The following is a 20,764-nucleotide window of genomic DNA, read 5'->3' as shown; positions in this document are numbered from 1 at the left end:
AGAAGGCCTTTTCAGTGTCCTTCCTTCCTCTTGAAAACACTCTAATTACAGTTGCTGCCGTTTTCCTTTCCACTGATGAAAGTTGGTCACATTTGCTCACAGCTCTGTAATCAGATGCCCTTGACTAAAATCAGCTAAAATGTAGTTGGAGATAGAGGCATCTGAAATGACCTCAGAACAGAAAATGTATCACTCATTGCTGCTTATCCTCTGGACTTCTCATTTAGCTCATCCTTCAGCTGGCAGTCACTCCCCCTGCTTTTGCTCAAGGTAGCTGTGGCTGGTTCCTTTGTTCCCGCTGGAGTGGATCACACCAACCTGTTCATCCTCGGTGAACCCCGGACCAGTGGCTGGAACAGCGCGAACATATGCACTGCTGCCCTGGTCTCCTCCCATTCTGCACTGCTACAAATTGCTGTATTGGGTGATGGGCAGTGCCATATGTGCACAGACCATATGGTATTTTCTCCTCAATCTACAGTTGCCTTGTTCTTCACACATTGTAATACTTTGCTGTATATGTGTAAGTTCAGTTTGTCTTTTGGAAGCTGCTTTTATTTGTTGGGGTTAGAGGCATGTACTTACATGGAAAACCTAATTTTGCAATAAACAGTTACTGATAGTAAAGGATATGAGATAACGTTCTGGATTGAACTGAAGATAGCCCTTAAAAGAGAAGTGTTTGTCCCAGTTTGAGACAAGTTTGGAGGAACGTCCAAAATTAACATCCTCTGATAGAAGGCAGGTTTCAGCTGCCCCTCCACCACCAGGTTCAGGAAAAAATTCCTCCGAGGAAAGTGAAAGAAAAAAGCCTATTTATTTGACAGACAATGGGAAAAGAATAATGCTAAATAATAAAACCTCTCTCTGTGGAGAGAACCTGGTAAATTTCCAGAGTCCTTTGTGAATGTGGCTTTCTCCTCTTCGGAGCTGGGCCAAGGTGTAAGATCTCCCAGTGTGTTCTGGCATTGTTGAACAGTCCAGAAGAGAAGAGGAGGAAGCTGGAGTCCCAGGAAAACAAATTAATTTAACTCTCTGTCTCTCCCTTCCAAGAAAAGGAGCCAAGAACTGGGGAAAAGCTGGAAGGTGCTTTTCCTCTGCTCTACAGCACCAGTAGCAGCTATCTCTGTGTCCTTGGAGCACAAACTGCTTTGAAAAGTTTGTCTGGCTTTTTTTTTTTTTTTCCTTCTCTTGCCCCCGGTTTTAGAGACACGGGCACAGAGCGGCAATAGGGGATACACATCATAAAGTCACCCCAAGACAGTGTTTAAGTGATGTCTGTATCTTTACTATTAAGGAATCAAGCAAGGTAACTTGTGGGTCATTTTCATTAACATCAGTATGGGGAATGAAACTTGGAAAACATGTCTCCCGAAGAGTTTTCATGAGCACTTAATTTTGCTTTTGTTCAGGGAGACACATATTAAATGCGTGCTAATTATGAGTTTTGCAGCAACTTGACTGCTAACTTGAGGTCTGTGTCTGTAGCCACGTTCTGCATTCTTTGAATTCATCTTGGTATAATATTTTTAAATATTTCAAACAGCAGATGTGCATTGCTTATAGATTTGTATAAATGTTGGTGCAGTGTATACACAATACGTCTCCCATACAATGATCTGTTGACATTATTCTCTGTTGCTTAGCTTCAGACACTAAAGTCATGACATGTGCTGCTGTTTGGAGGATGCCGAAGGAATTGGAATCAGGCAGTCATGAATCCCCTGATGATTCATCAAGCAACACTCAAACCCTGGAGCTACTCTGTCACCTTGACAACACAGCCCATGGCAATATGGCCTGGTAGGATTCTGCATATTTTATACTCCTAGAAAAAACCTAAAGGATAGACCCATGCTGTTAGTTTTGTGCAGATTTATATTGTAGAAGCTATGCTATGCACTTTAAAACTATTCCATCTTTTAAAAAAAAAAAGTATAAATTGGATTTTTAGTCCCAGATGTTTCATAGATTAAAAACATTTATTATCGTCCTGCAAACACATATGGAGTAACAGCCTGTGTACTGTTTTAATGTGTTTTTCCCCACCTGCCCCCATCTAAAACCTTTGTTGCACAGAGATATAATACTTAGAATTTCAGTCTTTTTATCGAATATAAATTTGATGTTGCACTTATGTTTTTCTTTTTTAGTCTTCCCTCAACTGATTTAGCATGAGTGTGAGTAATTTATTGTTTGATAAGGATAAGAATTCATTATGTTATATGGTGCCTATGTAACTATTCTTTATCTGTTGTCTAAGTCAAGACAAGGAGAGCTGCAATACTGCAGATGTTATTACAGAAGCTTGTTTCCCTTTCCTTTCTGTTATTTAAAAGAAAGTTAAATTTGTCCGTTGTGTATTTGCAAGTTTGTTGCTTTATGGATGTGTGTATATGACATGTTCCCACTGCTTCCTGACCAGATGCAGGGCATATCATAAGTTTTAAGCATCCATTTCTAGCCACAGATTTCTAGTTTCAGCCTTGCAGGTTAAATTTTAACCAAAAAAAGGGGTAAATTGAAGGTAATATTTATTAGGCGGTTCTTGGACAAGATGGGACATATCAGTGCATTCAAAAACATATAGATTACTTTTTTCTAAGATACACATTTTCTGAATGTTAAATTTCTTCATGGTAGTATCCTTTAATTCTTTGCTACACATTTTAAAATGAGTGCTCCTCTTTGTAATTCTTTTATTATTTTAATTCAATTTTTATTGTTGAAACCTTTTGATAACTAATATTCCCAATTATATTGGAAAGGTTTTTTTGTTTGTTTTATCTTTACTTTTTACCCTTTTAAGCTTTGTGCCTTTTGTCTTGCAGCTTCCCATAAACAGTTTCTGTCTGATGCTGGAATGCCAGAACTTTGTATGGTAGCTGGATCACGAAAGGAAGAATAGGAGGCGTATCACTGCTTTTTATCAGGATGTGAATTATGCGAATGCCCAGAATAATTCTTTTCCTCTAATAACAGCTTATAACAAGTTCATGTGCAGTTTTCAGTCATCTGCTATCTGATTTTATCCAGTACTTAGTGCTTACAAATTTCTGCTACAATTTAATGCCCATTATCTATGTGCATGTGTATATATATGCACAGAGATTTGAAAATGTCCAGTGTTACAGAGAGATAAAAGATGTAAACAGAGTACTTGGCATTAGTACTCCTCACAGCATCTCAGGCAAGCACAGCTGAGTTAGAGGATCTTGTTCTAGAGCAGGCTTTTCTATTTGTGTCTCAATCATATTGGACACAGCTCATAAATGAGTAAATTAGGCCTTTTGTGCTAAATGTGTCACTTAACATGCCATGCCTCAGTGAGTGGTGTGTTGGCTACAAATAGCAACGTAAATATTCTTTGTATTACACTTCTCAGGTGTTTAGAGAAACATGAAGCTATTTAGACACTAAGGGTTCAATTGTTGTTAGAACCAAACATAAATCAGAAAAGCAATTTTCCTCAATGCGAAGTGTAAACACTTTTCAAACCACAATGTAAGCCAGTGTTCTGGTGTACACAATCACTGAGATCCGTGGTGGTCTGGCACCATACACTTGCAGTAAGAAGGCTCTGTCATTTGCCTTGCCATTAGAGCATACTCTTTACATTTTGCCCAGAAAACCACAGGCTGAGCACTGGACCTGGGTTCAGTGTGACCATGTACACTTCAAGGAGGTTGCTTAATCCACAGTGTGCAGTACAGCAGTGTACCAGAGCCACAAATTGGACACAGGCTTCATTTTTTAAGTTAATTTTGAATATTATTAGTCAAAATGCATGCTAAAAAAAATTAAACGAAAAACGGCATTTCTATCACATCTTTATATGCTGGGCCCGCAAGAGTGTGGCAGAGTTGCCAGCACAGTTTAAAGATGCAGCATGTAATGTTGGTGTCAGCCTTTGTGACACTGACTCCAGATAGCAGCTCATAGGAAGGTATTTTTTGTGTGTCTTGGTATCTGTAGCGCACAGATGCTTCATGATATTCATGAATCTGGTTGCAGATCATAAGTAATTGAGACTTGATTGTAAATCAGGAAAAAAAGCAAAACTATCTTGAACATGCAACTGGTTATGTACTCTGGCATCTATCACCCACCTCAGGGCTTTACTTGTAGTTTTGTTCATGTTTACCCTCCTCTGCTTTATTCCTTTTCATGCCTTTTTTAAGGTTTATTGTCTTATATTGTTTTTCTCTTCTATTAAGAAAGCCTGCTAGTTGAAAAATTACCTCACAGATTTTTCTGTTTCTAGTATCATGCACTAGGAAACACAAGGTGGGATTTTTTCCTGGTCTGATGTGTCAGGTATTGGTTTTGTTCAACTCTGTACTTACGTTAAGAGCTGATTCTTCATTTTTTTACTTTTATCTCCTTTATGGAATGCTGTGCTCACATGTCTCTGAAATTTTTTATTAAAAACCAGCAGAGACATATTTAATACCAGTTCTCTTTTGTGAACCAAGACCAAAAGAGTGTTTTCAGTCGATGGTGACTAAAATCTTAAACTTTGCTGGTGTGTGACTCAACACTGTGCTCCTCCTGCTCAAGATCTATTGAAATAATTTTCTAATCTTGACAAAACCTTTGGCAAAATCGAATCTCCAAGACATTACAGGCAAATGAAAAAGAAGTTTGCTTTTCTACAGTTCCACTTTATCTGGATTGCATGAGTTACTGTGTTTAAAAATTAAGCATAACCATTCATTTTTAGTTACTGAGATTGTTTACTGCTTTGAATTTGGGACTCATCAGCATTTTTACTCAAACTCTTGTATGGCATAAAGAGAGTTCAGAAGATTAAACAGATGCTTAAATTAGGCCACCAAATAGGCCTGTTAATTGTTCTGTTTGGTTCTAGCCTAAGATTTTTTTTTCATCCTCTGCCTGCTGTTCCTCATGTAAGCCAAAATGCAAAGATTTCAAATGCAAAAATACTGAGTGAATTATTACAGAGTGGAAAACCCCAGATATACATGGAAATTTGTGTGTGTGTGTTTTAAAAAAAAAAAGTCTCTTCAATAAATTCAATTGGTAGATAAATATATGTATTCATGCAGAGTGAAACACACATAACAATAAGTATGTTGCTCTATGCAATGTTGTAAGATTCAATTAAAGGAACTTACCATTGGGTATCTTGCAAGAAGCAGTCCAAAGTACTGTCTGCATAGGAGAGGCCAAGGAAACAGGACAGCAGTTAATGAGATTTTGATTATTCCTCTGAATGCAGCTTGGAGGAATCCCCAGAACTCTTGTCTGTTAAACCCCAAAAGACTTATGTTTTAGCAGTAACCTACTGTTCTACTTCCCTCTCAGTTTTGCTGCAGACTTTTTGGTAGTAGACTTGACAAGATAGTCCTCGGAGAAGAAGGATACTACAGGACATAAGAGAAAATACAATCTGTGAGATCTTGAATTTGTAACACAGCAGGGAGTTTCTCTTGCATCTGCTGGAAGCAGGCTCGCCTCTATATACTTAAAATCCTACTTTTTCCCTTCCAAGTGTGGCAGGTATAAAATAGGATAGATCCTGCTTGGTACTAGGCTGTGTACTTTAAAAGAGAGGGGAACAAGTGAAGTAAGTTGGATTGTGGTCTGTGTAGTAAATGGGGAATAAAATGAAAATAAATAAGGGGAAAGTGTTAGATGAACAGTGAAATACAACTGTAAAGGGAAAATGAATGGGGGTTACAGAGACAATGTAAGTGGAAGCTCAATTCTGAGAAGTCTGAAAGGTGAGGAATGAAGAATTTGTATTTTAAATAGAAAACAAGAGCTGCTAAAAATTTTTTGAAAGGGACGAATATATTACAAATAATGATAGATCACTTCATTAGGCTTCTCTACTAGCTCAAGTTGATTTTTTTGTTTTGGTGTATCCCACTCAATCAATCCTAGATATGAACATGCAAATATTACCATATCTAAGAGAACTAGAGAGGGAGACAAATTATAAATTTTTTAGAGTCACAGATGTTTCAAGAACTCCAGGATGTTTATCACTAAAATATTAAATTAGAACTTTGAATTCACAAAGGAGGAAGTTATAAATGAGCTATTCCCACAGATTTTAAGTACTTAGATTTTATTTGGTATTTCATTGAAGGTCTCCAGATAGAGTACAGAGAAGTACCATCTCTTCCTTGGCCATACACAGTACAAGTCAACCTCATTAAGGTTGGTTTTTTACAGAAGTGCAAATTCTCTCTAACAGTTCTTTCAACTTGAGTAGAGATTTAATTCATTTAAGATAAAGAAGATGCTATACATAACATTGCTTCAGTTTCATCATGTTCATTCCATTAATGCACACAGTCACCTGATCGAAGTTAGGCACACTGATAATTGATGCCCTGAAGACAGATGAATGAAATCCAGTAGGGTTTTACTTATCTTTTTGGCCTTTAAATTTATTAAAAAAAAACAAAAAAAAAAAACCAAAAAACACAAAAACCAAGCCACCCCAAAACATCTTCAAGTAAAAAAACCAAGAAGTAAGAGAATCTGAAACTCAAAAGAAAAGTGAAAACAGTGTTTATAATAGCTCTAACACTTCCATGTGATATTCAAGTATCACTTCTCTTTCCTGTCATAGTGTTGGTAATGTTACTTCTTCTATAGTACCCCTCTATTAAGCTTCAGGATATGTATGTTAAAGTTCTAGCTTAAGGTTTCATTCAAAAAAAAGTTTAAAATAATTTAATAGTCTATACCTAATGAATATAAACCTGAAAGTAACAATAATTTTAGAAGGATTGTATGGTCTTGAATATGTGGTACAGTTAACTGTTAGATATGTTTTATAGGAAAGACGTGTAATAAATGCAGTTTTTAACCTTATTTTAACACTTCATATGTCCCAGTACCAGAAATATAATTGTGAGGACAGAACTCCCTCTGATATTTATATAGAGAGTTTCAGGACTGTCAGTTGCATATTCTGGTGTATAAACTGAACTCTGTATTTTCAGGGGGGAGGTGATTTGTAACAGCTGCCCAGCAGATATTAATTGTATCTTCACACGATACACAAAATTTCAGAGCTATCTGAAATTGTCAGCATTTAAGAATAATTCTTCTGCACTTGATTCATTCCACATATTTGTATTCTCCATCAGCCTCTTCTGATATTACAACAATAAGTATAGAGACAATTTTTTTGGACTAGCTTACTACATGACAAGTGTAGTTTCACTGAGAATGTATCTTAACAGCTGCTTATTGGTACTGATAATGCCCTTTATATTCTGATCCTTTCTAAATTGGTAAAAGTTTAAACTATTTATGTCCCTGCTCTCTTCATAATTCCATGTGATCCTGAATTCTTCACAGGATTTTGCTCTCTTGAATCTTTGATTCTTCTTTACTGTAAATAAAACCATCTATTGTATATAAGTCCAAATATTCAGTGTTCAACCATTAGATGTCTTTCTCACATTTTCTCTCTCCTTTTCCACTTTTTTCATCCTTTAAAATAAATCTGGAACCAGCAGAGTAATTTAGAACTCTCATCTTCTCTTTTTCATTCCCTTGAATATTTGTGGTAATTTTGAGTGGTTAGTGTTGTGCAATTTTAAAACTTTGAGCTCTTCAATGTAATCACATTTACTAGGCAATAAATGCAATTCATTAATTGGATACTGAACTAATAGAACTTTGTATTGTATGCCCAGTTTATTATGTTAGCTTTTAATCAGCATTTATTTGACTCTACTAATATACAGCAGAGGGAAACTTAGTCAAACTAAAATCTGACACTGAAGCAAATACTGAAGGGGAAAATATTTATTTATTTATTCCTTTATGTGAACTTACTGTATGCATTCAGTTAACTTATCACTTCTGATAAGTTCAATAGATTCCATATGCTTGAATGAAAATTAGTTTTGATGAAGTCTTTGCAGTTTTTTGTGTTTAGTTTGGATTCATAAGTCACGATACAGAAAACAGTGCAGAAATCGTGTTACTCTACAGGTAACAAAAAAATGGGTTTGTAGAGTACTATTTCACTCTCTGTCCCAACTTGAACATAATTTCATTTCATTTCTCACCATGCTGTTATATTCCCCAGTTTTACTGCCAAATTAGTTGAGATTTTTCCCCACTGAAAGAAAATTGAGCTACTTTTCAAAGGGGGTTTCTTCCTTTTTGTGATGTCACTTAAGCTATTCTTACCACTGAAAAAGTGATGGTTGAAGTCTGCCTCAAGTGATTTTGCAGGTGAAATAGATACTTCTGTTTATTATAATACTATTCTATTTATTCTAATAATTTTATTTTCAGTCTTACTGAATTGCTTAAAATGTTAGTGGGAAATGTTAAAGAAAAATGGTGTTGTAGAACTGTGAAAAAAATTAGTTAAGCAGGAGGAATTTAAATATTCATGAGGAGCTAACTGAACAGGTGCCCCTGTTTCCTTGGTGTCAGACTCCAGTTTACTCTCCAAAACCCCATTAAGCACTTATTATTTAGAATATTTATCCCTTAGAGTAGAATTCTTTCCTAGCACAATATTCTGGGATGACTGTAGATGTAGCGATGTTGCTGTTGACACTTGCTTACATGGTAGTTAAAAATTCAGGGTTTTGAAATGTCTTTTGGATGTCTATTGGGTGAAAAAAATTGATCCTTGTACATTTTTGGTTAAGTGTATCTATTTGGTAAAATGTTTGTGAGATCTGAAGGTGTGCCCTGCAGCCTCCCACAGTCCATCCATCCCAGTGCTCAGTCTTGGGCAGTGGTGTTGGAGAGGCAGGTTAGGGGGAGACCACATCAGTTACAGTCCCAGCTGCTTCTGGAATTCTCTTCACCTCAAATTCTCCCAGAATCCACAGTTGCTGGATTAGAGGTGTTAGAGGGTACATCTATGTCTGTGTAAACCTTTAGCATTCTTGCGTTTGCTCTTCTTCTGAACAGAAGGAGCAGTGATTTTCTTCAGCTATCAGTGCAGATCCAGGCAATCATAATTTTCTTCTTACGCACATGTTTCAAATCACTGGGGAAATATACTCAGAGGGATATTCTGTTTTGTTAGGTTTTATTCCCCTGACCAACCATGCAGTTTTTTACTAACAGCAATAAATTAGTAAGGATATGCTATATCCATATTTCCATCTTTGAAAAATCCCATATGAAAATACTCAAATTGTCCCTCTCAAAAGTAGATACGTGTTTCCTCTAAAATGAGTCTGCAGCGATTGCTTTTGCCCACACCAGCTGTTTTGCACAGAAGTTTGTTTCAGCCCTTAATTTTTGCCTTAGTACGTGGAAAAAGCTATTGTTATCCTGAGGCCTCCAGAAGCTGGGCAGGAGTTTTACCTGGCAGCACTCTGTGTGCTTTCCTGATAGACACTGATAATACAAAATGTTTTTCTTAGGCTGACCACCTTACTGATCTTTGACAGACAAGCCAGTTATATGTTTCTTTCCTAATGTGTCAAATATCCATAATATTCACTTTGGGGGGTTTTTAAGCCCTGTTCAGGCAACAGAATAGAAATGGTGTCTGGCAATGGCTACTCCATGAGGAGTGTGTTGTAGAGGCCTACACAATGATAATTTAAGGAAAAATAAACATTTTAGAGGTAAGTGATTTTTCTGTGGCACCTCCTTATTGGAATACTTTTGTATTTGTTTGTAAAGCAGTTTAATTTTTCTCAATGTAGAAGTAATGTAAGAGTCAGAATAAAGCCCAGCTGTCTTTGGGGTTCTTGTCCAAAATAATCCTTAACTTCATTTCTTAATTCTCATTCTCAGGAGCTTTTTAGCTAAAAAGTTCACCTTACCTTTTAAGTTTTTTTAGGAAGCTGTGATTCTTGTTTTACTGCATCTTGAGGAGTTGGACTCCAAATTAGATCTCACTGTCTGAGAATTTTGAGATTACGTGTAACTTGTGTTCTGTGCAGCAGACTTCAATAAACTGTAAAATGGCCAGAACTGATTTCATTCAGAAATGTGGCTGCTTTGTAGAGCACTTGGGAAGGGAACAAGAATTGTGGGTTCCAGGTTGTACTTGGTCTGATCTCCTTTCTCATATAATTAATGTCCTGATTACCTGGTAAGCAAGAGTCATCTTTAAATTGGAATCATTGTAATGCAAAGAAGGCAGGATATTTGAGTCCTTAATATGTGAATTTTTCGTGGGCTATACTGAAGCTGCAGGATGGTCTGCTGAGTTACCAAATGTATGGATGTATTTTGCATTTTTCAGTGCATGAGAGTTTTCAGTTTAGCAAAATTTTTCCATTTATAGAAATAAATGGTTGTCACTTCTGTAATTACAGTTAATCAGTAGTTAATGCTTGCTTTGTCCAACACTTGTGGCTTAACTGCAGTTCATGTTGATGAAAAGTGTTTGCATGTTGCTTTTTTCTTCCTTAGTCTATAATGGAGGACTTTGAATTGTTCATTTGTAAAAACTCAGTACATTTATTGATAGAGGTGTTAACTATCTTTTCAGCATAGAACAAGATAACAGAGTCTTTTCATGTGTGCATTTGAGTGAGTATTTTAAATACTCTTATTTTTTGCTAAGGTAGTGTTCTCTGTAGGATTTAATTTTTTTTTTTTTTTGGTACCAAAAACTACTAGCTACAAGCTTAATTAAAGAAAGCATCCTGAGTCAGATGATAACAAAGTAGGGTAAAATGCAACATAAATAATTGCTTGCCTGCTGTTTATAGTTTATTTAAAGAGCAGCCCAGAAATTGACACTCAGTTTCTGAGTGGCAACTGTGAATTTGACTACTGTCTTGTCAATTTCTGAAACCTGTATCAGCAACTGTTGGCACACTCAGGAAAATGGTACTGCCTGGTTTATCTGTTTTCCTTTTTAGACATTATCGCCATCTCTGCTGTGCTGAAAACTGTTCTAAATGAAACTTCAGTTTTTCTAAAATTTGTATCTTACTTTGAAAATAATTCTTTCTTTTCACTCACCAGTATTTCCTGCCCCCCTCTTTCTCCCTAGTATTTCATGTTTAACGTTCAGTCATGAGTACAGAACGTAGCTGAACATGTTACAAAGGGTGACTTGAGTAATTTCTGTTTAAGATTATAAAATCTGAATGAATGATCACTACAACCATACCCATAAATGAAAATTGAAATAGAAGTAAAATGGGCATCTCACAAGGATAGAGTGAATGTGGAGAGACCTCTTCATTGAAAGGCATGTCACCTTGGTTATATTTGGCTCTAATTAGCACACTATATTCAGCTGTAAAAATTCTTTTACCTTGAAGTTCAGTGGCTCTCAAAAATGTGGAATTTCTTCCTACTTTTGAACAATCAAAGAAATTGTTTTCAATCTAGCTTTTACAACTGAAAGTTGAGTGATTAGTGTACGAAAGGTGCAGATATACCAACAAGCATAAAAAATACTGATCTCTGGCTGAAAGGGCTCCTAAAGAATTAAGTGGTCAAACTAGATTTCATTGTCTGTAATTAAAAATATATCTACATAGATCCATTTGAAATGCCAGTTATATTTTCAGCAAAATGTAAGTAAAGTGATGGACTTAAATAAATGTTACCAGAATCAACTTGAAGATTTCTTAGTTACCTATTCAGCCATGTGATGGTCCTGATGTTTTTCAGTTTCACTTTGGAAAACTGGATTGTGGAAGGTTAGTTGTGATCACATGCAAGGTTATAGTGCACTAATTTTCTTTATCCTGTTACATGTTTTCATAAAATATTTTCATCTATTTGAAGGATCTAATCGATGTATCCGTGCAGCACAACTACATGAAATTCTGAAATATGCATGGCAGTGCCAGTTGGTTTCTTCACATTATTATGGGCAAAATGCAGTTGAACATGTAATTGAAACTGCATGCCATCATTTTTATTATCAACACTTATTTTCAATTGCTTGTAAATTTTTTCCAAGTTGTACCATACAACTTTTCAAAAGCGTTTATTGTTAAATTAGATTGGCAATACTACAGACAATACAGCCAAATTTAAAGTAAATCATAGAATCATTCTGATACCATGTTCTTGTTAAAACACATTTAAAAACATGATGGTAGCTTAATGTGCTAAATGTAGTGATTTTGTCCTAATACAAGAAAGCTCACTACAAATGGACTTTTATAAGTAGGTAATTTCCATGGATTGACAGCACAGTAAGGATGCAGGCCATGCTTCCAGCAGACAATGCAGAAGCTACTCCTTTATTCTGCTGCATTGCCTTAGGGAAAAGCTCAGAGGGTGAGGAGTCAGCCAATGCATGCTTTTAGTTAGAGTTCCAGATTTTTCTTTACAAAACAGCAAACAGGTGCAGTCATCTGCCTTGCCTATCTGATGATTGTTTTACTGAAAGAACAGAGTAAAAACTGATGAAACTGTTCACACAAGGAGCAAGAGTAATTTGAGAGAAAGGTATCAGCTGAGAATAACTGAGTTTTGTTGTATGTATGGAGTAAAAAAAGACACTGTGTCGCTTCTTTCTGTTAGTTGCAACTTCCTGTTTTCTTTTCCTTGTGTTCTATAGCATAAGATTAGATGAACTTCCATCACTTGGATCTGGGGCCAGCCAGGTTATATCCAGTATATTAGGAATATAGGAGTAATGCAAAATCTGGGATAAAATAGAAGCATGTATAGTGTGCAGTGCAGGGTTAGGAAGGTTGCCAGTGTCTGCCTAATGTTGGGCTCACTTGCCCAAGGCTGCATCTATTTGTGCAACCTTCTTTCACTTATTCCATCTAATTACTGAATTGGTTGATGCAAAAGGCAAAACAGACTAGAAAACTTGTGTCTAGTTGTGGATTTCTGGTAAACTTCAGGTGGTGGTAAAAAGTGCCTCAAAAAGGCACTGAAGATGAAAACAGCATATCAAATACTTTTAAATAGCTGAAGTTTCAGTTTTAAAATGGAAAGAAGTTTCTCCATTAACCTATTAATACTAAAGCTGTGATCTCTACCTTCAGGTGTATTGTTGCTGTATGCTTTTTGAGAGGTTGCAAAACTTCGTTACAAAAGTGTTATAAAATTACAAAAATAGTAGCCTATTCTCATAAAATGACAAGTATTATTCTTTCAATCTTACTGTTACCTCCAGCAAGTTTATTAGGTTTAGAGTGCACATACTTAGCTGAGCTGCCCATACTGACTGGCTTAAATATGCTGCTTCTCATAGAATGAGAAGAGGACTGATATTCTTGAGTTCCTTCCTGTATAGCATGATGTGAATCACAGGTTAAAAGTATATGTTGATTAAGTCATGATAACAGCTGCAGAACTGGAAGAAGTTTGCATCAAAACTAAGGCTTATGATTTTTGGTGCACCTTCAGAAAGGGTGCATGACACTACATATGAACACCTCTGAGGTTTCAAACTAAAGCCTTCTAAAGTTAGTGTACATCAAGGTCTCTGGTTGTGTTTCTGTGTGTGTATGCAGAATGACTGCTACAAATTGCTAGTTAATGGCAGATTTTGCACTTAAAATATGTGGCGGATTTAATCTAAAGTAAACCAGAAGGAGTATGGTTTAATATGTTTTGGAATAGATTAGATCCACAGAATTAAAATGGCTTTCTAGTTCAAATTCTGATTGATTTTTATGTTGGGTTGTTGGTTTTGTTTTTCTGTTTCTGTTTTGCAGTGTTATGTGGGAACCAATGGGAGATGGTAAAAAGATTATTTCACTGGCTGATAACAACATATTATTGTGGGATTTGCAGGAAAGTTCAGACAAAGCTGTGGTAAGAAATTTTCTTTTAACGAAATATGCTATACTTGAATTTAGTGCAAAAAACAACATTCCCTAGCCTAGAATTTGCTCATCTTTTAACTATCCCTTCAAAAATATCTCATTGCCTTTAATGTAGGTGGAGGAAATGAATACTCTACCATTGTCTTGAATATGAGTGTTTAAGTGTAGTATTTCTGTATCTGTTGTTAGTGGGTAAATGTTTTCTTTGTTCCAGAGTTCCCTTTACTGTCCTACAGGTTTATAGTGAATAATCTAGAATAAAGCAGTGCTGATTCGGTGATTGTGTTCAAGTGAAAAATTGATGGTCAGTAAAGGCAAAGGTTACTGAATTCAGATAATGGTGTATGAACTCATGTTGGTTAATGCCATGTAGCCTTCTATTTAATTTTCAACTCTTGACTATATAAGCATAATATAAGTTTCTCTATTTGCTATGTGCTGCTTTGAATTCTCAGTGTTAGTTTAATTTAGTACTATACAGTTCATTCAGATTACTTCAGTTATTGTTAAAAACATCTTATTCAGAAACATATATAAAAAAGTGTCATTGGCATAGATTTTTGTCTGATTAAGCCGTATCATAGATTGTATATAGAAAACTTTGAATGATTCCATATAGTCATTTAGGTCAGTGTCTGTGCTTAAAAATGAAAACTTGTTATGTCAAGGACATTACTATTCAGTTGATCTGTTGTCACTTTTAGATTTAGCTCCTCAGGTCAGGGTTAATTTCTTTTCCTGGATGCTGCAGAATCAGTTTTTTCAACTTAGTAAAGACATTGTGTCCATAAACTCTTCCTTGTTGGTACCATCTGACTGTGCAAATACATGATGTCTTGAGTTATTAGTATTTTGCTAGATATCACATAGTATCAATGTAATGTTATATAGTTTAATACTTTACGTTTATAATTAAGCCCTTTGGGTTCCTTGTCTAGATGAGAAAACTTCAGCTTTTTTTTCACCTGCAACTTCAGTTGGTGTTATGTTGCCTTCCAAGGCTTCAAATCAGTGTTTATTTTTATCAAATTGATGTTGAGAATTTCTGACAGCTTGCCTTCAGGAGCTTGTCTGTGGCATTGTAGCCACTGGATTTGCATTATACCTGCATTAGTCAGTATTTCTTTCCTAATGTCTGCATAATACACAAACCTTTCTGCAATATTGAAAAACTGCTTTGGGGTTGGTACTGTTTCCATGCTACTGGTCTTCATGTATCTTTGAAATATTGAGACTGCTAGGCAACTTAGCATTTTCCCTTTCTCCTACTTCCACTCTTGGTGCGGTTCTGTCCTCACTTGCTGAAATTCTTTTGAATGTTAATTAGTATTTGCACTGTTCAACCACTTTCTCATAACTCTCTCAAGTTTTTTCTAAATCCTAACCTCTCTGAAATGTCTCTGCCCTTGGCAGGGGATTGGCACTAAATGATCTTTGAGGCCCCTTCAAACCCAAACTGTTCTATGATTCTGTGATTTGCTTTAGGATGCTGTCTGGTGTATTATCAGTTTCTCTGTGCGGGAATCTTGTAATGAATTCCAAATTTTATGGGGTTTTTATTCCTCATTTTATACTGCTTGGGAATTATTTACTAGAAGTTTATATGTTGTGTCTTCCATATACTATTCCTTTTCTCAAAACTAAACCCCCCCTCCATCACACAAATATTTGTGCAGATAACTATGATTTCCGTTTTCTTTTCCTTCCATTGCTAGAATTATGATCTGCATAATTTTGGAGAGGAGTAGACTCTACCAAATTTTTTTATTTCAGCATGATTTGGCGAATCAGTATTTTTGTGCTCAGTGCAATATTCAGCTTGCTGATCGTTTCAGTATTTCAAGTAGCGCTCCTTATGTAGAACATTTTTTAAATTGATACTTCTAAAATATGCTTGTACTGCATCAAATGTTGATGGCAGAAAAGGACTCTAGAAGTCAAAGTAAGTGATAAAGGAATTAAAGCAATTTAACCTGTGACATTTGTTATATGCTTATATTTGATAAAAGAAAATGAATAAAACCAAATGTGAAATTCTTTATCAAAAATCTGCTTCATCTAATGAAGTAGATATATCAACCCTTGACTGACATCTTCAGATAGGAGCATTTTAAAATGTTTGTTAAAAACCTTTGTTTGCGGAAGTTAAGAATGTTGTTTGTATTTTACAGTCAGGCTCTCAGGAGGCTTGATATAGAATTTGACTGATCCTCTATATTTCCATCTAAAAGAATGTAGTATCTCATGCAATTACACTGTAAACGAGAATTATTTGTGATTAAAATATTACCTGAGAATAACTGTTTACCATAATCAATCTTCTGCTCCAGCAATTTTGAGTTGTTATTAGATGATACTTACTTCAATACCAAGTCAGGGACTGCTTTTAAAGTGAGGTTTGATAGAGAAAGTTCATTGGAACTTGACTCTCAGAAAAACATATCTCCATGCATCAAAATCTTTAGCCTAGTGAATCTCTTCTGAGATGACTGGAATTCTTGCAATTTTTGAATGTTGAATTTTTGTTGGCAACAAATTTGTCTCAAACAAGTCTGTGGATTCCTGAGCTAACTGGAGTCCAGCTGAACAAGACTGAAGAAAGCATAAGCATCTCTTTAAAAGGCCTGCTATAGACTTTCTAGTAATGAAAATTACGACATGCTGAAGTCCAGTATCATAGGCTTTTTCAGGACTAGAATTAACTGTGGTGCATTTCTGAAATCTTTGATGATTACCTCCTTACTAAGAGATTAACTTGCTGTTAAATTCTATATATGGATGAAAAATAATAGCTTGGATGAAAAGTAATAACTTATTCGGTAGCAATTTTACATTTGCAAAAAATATGTAGGACTGACAGTTACAAAGAGCAGTAAAGAAAAACAAGCAATGTTTTGTTACACAGTTGACTTTCTCTTTAAAAAAAAAAAATACCCAAACAAGTAAAACCCTCCTCCATAAATCAACAGTCTACCCCAAATTTTGCTGCTATAGTATTTAGAATGCGAGAGAAATCTGTGAGAACAGGTTGGTTATAAAACAGATAGCATTGGTAGGGGTAAGCAGCAAATATATTTTCTATTTCGTTATCACCATTTACAAGGAGTGTTTGTAGGCTAATGAGCTGTTGGTGAAACAGTGGTTTCTTTCTGTGAATATCCTGTTTATAAGGGATTGCTGTATGCATAATATATCATAATTCTAAAAAGCACGTGATTTGTATTTTAATGCTTTTTGATCAGAGTGTAAAGAGACGCTTTCCTGAGATATTAATAAAAAGTGCTTTTTTTTGCCTAGAAAACAGATACAGAACAGCCTAAAGCAAAGAAATCAGATCTTGCCACATTAAAAAAAGGGGCATGTTAAATTAAATTTAAAAAAAAAACAAACCACAACATTTACTTTATATACAGATACACAGAGATTATGTGAATGACAAGAAAAGTTGTCTTTATTGTTTGCTAAGGTGAAAGGTTGTCCATTTTTGGAATCTCTTAGCCACTGATGTCTTATCATCTAACATGCTGTTTGGTTCAGGCAGGCGGTGACTAAGCAGGACATAGCTGGTGTTGAGGAAACTTCCCTGTCTGACCATTCAGGAGTCACTCTGGCAGTCCCACTTCCATGGTCAGAGACTTTGAGCAGCTCCAGTGGCCAGCAGGTCCCTGCTTGACTCCCTGCATGCCACACTCTCACTCAGACAGACCAGATTTCCCATAGCAGAGTCTCAGTCCTCTCCATCCTTCAAGTCATGGTGCAACAGCAAAACAACAGCCTGGGCTGGTTCCTCTTATGAGGGACCCTGAATAAAGAAAACCCTGGGGTTTTACACCCTCCCAGTCTATGCAGCAAAAGTCTGGGGTCTTCCTTCTCAGTCCTCTGCTCCTCCTGTGTCTCTTGAGTGTCCAGTCGCCCGGCTGGTGACACAGGTCCCTGTGCCTTTTGTTGAGCAAATGATCAGCACCTCTTCCCAGCCTCTTGCCTCATTTCTCTGCACCACCCGCAGCTCAATCTGCAGCTGGCACTACAGCTGCACACCGAGCTACCTCCACTGAATGTTCTCCTCGACACTAGTAAACTTGTATGTTCTGTAGGGATTGCTAAGGGGAGAATGTCTTTACAAAATAGACATATTGCTATAGACTTACAAGTAAAATAACCATGTGCTTCTGTGTGTTTATATGCATTATAACTGATTAAATCAAGAGCCTAGGATTAAAGTAATAGAAATGTCAGTGTGTTTGAATTGTTTTCTCTTCTTGTAAAAAACACGTGATGGTGTTCAAGTTGAATAATATCATTATCATTAACGAAAAGTAAGATCAGATCCACTGTATCTGTAGCAGGTAACAGAGGTAAGGAGGTATTCATTACGCTGGTGCATCACTGGTCTTCCTGTTTTTACAACACATTTCAATTGCTTCCTTTTTTTTTCTCATAGGTCCATATTATAAGCCATTTTAATGGCAAGAGGTAAACCAAATGCTACTCTATGGACTTTTCATGTTTATGAAAATTTTTTTCTAAAATTCAGGTATAATATAGATGAAAAACTGAAAATATCTGTCTTTAAAATTTTGCGTAGGCCGAAATTTCTGCTTTTCTACAGTGATCAAAACTTCAGAGTCTTATTTGGTTCCTTTTCTGTATCTGCCTGCAATTTACAAGTCACATTGTTTCATTAAAAGTAGCCTGAAGAATTTTAGAGTTCCCAATACATTCAGAGCTTCTTGGTAATAAAATTATTGATGTGCTCATTCTCTGAATTATCTGGTCAGCTTGGGATGGGAAACATTTTGTAACTGTAATTTACTGTACAGTTCAGTGGGTTTGTTTGGGTTCATTTTGGTTTTGGTTTGGGGTTTTGTTTTTTATTTTCTCTCAAGGTTTCTTGCTAACTTGTTTCCTCCTTACAGTATTTAATTTGCCTGTATTTACATTAAGGCAAGCTTCTGTCCTTTTGATCACTCCCTTTATTATTGTTTTGAGGACATTACCTTCTGGGGTGAAACTAATCTTATGCTCACTGCATCATTACCTTTTGCAATTAAATTAGCTATTCTTTGCCATTTATAATCATTAGCTGGACCCAAGAGAAGCCCAGACAATCCACCAGGTCTGGGTAGAGTCTGCTGAGAAGATGACAGTTAATATTTCTGTGTACAGATTTGAGGTCAGATGTTGACAAATCACTAGAACTCTTCCTCGGATTAATGCAGTGGGTTTGGCATGGCAGATGAGTGAACAGAAAGAAATGGAGATATTAAAATCTAGATATTTTTCTGGTTTTCATATGTTTTCACAAAGGGGATAAATAGAGGTGTGGTTTTGATCATTTTAGTCCAAGTTATTAATTAGATTCCTTCTAGATTTCTTGTCCCTTCTGGATTATTTAGCAGCATTCATGTGGTCTTGGTTTACAACAACAGATAATACCAGGCAGTGGCATTCCAGGCAAGGCAGAATATATTTTGGGGAAGATTTCACAGGCTATCTGGATAAAAGTGACATATCCAAATATAGAGGATGTTAAGAATAAGCATGAGATGCTTTCTTGGAAAGATAGCTGCTGTTTCTCAAGACAGGAAATACCTTGTGGAATTTAGTGGAGAATTTTTTAGTGCCCCGTTATTACTGCAACTAGAATAAACATAGATTAGCTATAGGAGGGAAGAAAACTGTCTGAAGAAAAATAAAAGGGAAATTACTGGATCAGAATGAGAATAGAAACCAGTTCTTAGACTTGGAATCAATTTTATTTAATGGCATCCTTAACAATAGAATAGAAGTCGGAATGAAATAATAAAAATTTTTGTTGACAGAACTTGGAATGCATCATCAGCATATAGGAATAACAACATATTTCAGAGGATGAACTTGATGTTTAGTGTAATTTTTGTAAAATAAAGCAGAAAAGTTGTGTTTGAGGAATAAAAATATTTTCTTAGTGTAATGCAGAAACTCAGCACTTAAAAATATGTGGATTCTGTTACTTAGCTATTCTGAGAATAACTGAGGCTATTTGAAAAGGCAAATAGTTTTAAGATGGTTCAGGAGTCAAGAGCAGTTATGAAAGGACTATGTGGCATGGTTGCCTGCAGTTGGAGGAATTCAAGTCAATTTACAATCCTCATCAACATTTCTGTTTCTGTCAATATCAAGTCAGAAAAACACTCATGCCTTTTTAATGTCAATCTCAAAATAGTCTGCTTGGTTTTGTCTACTAAATGTAGCCCTTAATGTATCATTCTTCCAAGTACCTTCCTGTTCTGTTCTTGGTCACATTCAAGCTTTATGTATCCGTGTATTGGTCACATTCAAGCTTTATGTGTCCGTGTATCTTTTGTCAAGGAGTTCACTGAGTAAAGAATCACTTTCTTTTGTTTCCTGTTTAATCTTCTGCAGGTTTCCCTCAGTGGCCCATAGCTCTTTTCTTGGAAGAGAACATGAACAGTTGGTTCACTGTCTCCATGCTGCCTGTGGTTTTTCTAGATAATTTCTGTACCCTTTAACATATATTATATATTGGCTTTTGGTGGTTTTTTTTGAAGGATACTGCCTGTCCTTTCCTCTTTCCCAGTCAGCCCTTATATAATCAAATTTTGAAGCAGAAAAATCAACCTCAGTCCTTAATATTTTGACTAAAATAAGTTGGAGTAATTGATATTTTCATTTGAATACACAGAAATCAGTCCTTCCTAGGACTGGTATCTAGGATATCCTAGGACAGACATTTTTTCATGTTTTGTTATTTTGTTTTTGTAAAACCCCTTCCTTCATTGAGGATAACATAAACAGTTCTAATCATTTTACATTGCTTAATTTTTTTCAGAGCATTTTATTCTTATTTCAAAGTGTTGCTCTTATGCAACTGTACTATAATATCATGCTGCCCTTTTATTTTTGTTCTTGTGTCACTAGATTTAGGCATTGTTCCAGCTAAGCATTTAGGAATAGTGTTAAATCCATCCATACTCTGATAACCATTTTACACTGTTCAAGATTTCATTTTCTCTAGAGTTCTTTTC

General features: G+C 35.9%; 1 protein-coding gene across 1 annotated transcript in view; it reads left to right on the top strand.

Annotated features, from left to right (window-relative positions):
• EIPR1 (EARP complex and GARP complex interacting protein 1) overlaps positions 1-20,764 on the top strand; it is a 76,207-nt gene that overhangs the window by 34,533 nt on the left and 20,910 nt on the right. Inside the window, exons 4-5 of the mRNA XM_039569437.1 lie at positions 1,647-1,803; positions 13,626-13,725. Of these exons, the coding sequence (XP_039425371.1) occupies positions 1,647-1,803; positions 13,626-13,725 (257 nt within the window). The remainder of the gene's footprint in view (positions 1-1,646; positions 1,804-13,625; positions 13,726-20,764) is intronic.

The sequence above is a fragment of the Corvus cornix genome, chromosome 3 (genome assembly GCF_000738735.6).
Source record: "Corvus cornix cornix isolate S_Up_H32 chromosome 3, ASM73873v5, whole genome shotgun sequence".
Lineage (NCBI taxonomy): Eukaryota > Metazoa > Chordata > Aves > Passeriformes > Corvidae > Corvus > Corvus cornix.
The sequence above is the reverse complement of the archived record's forward strand: the minus strand, read 5'-3'. Positions and strand labels throughout refer to the sequence as shown.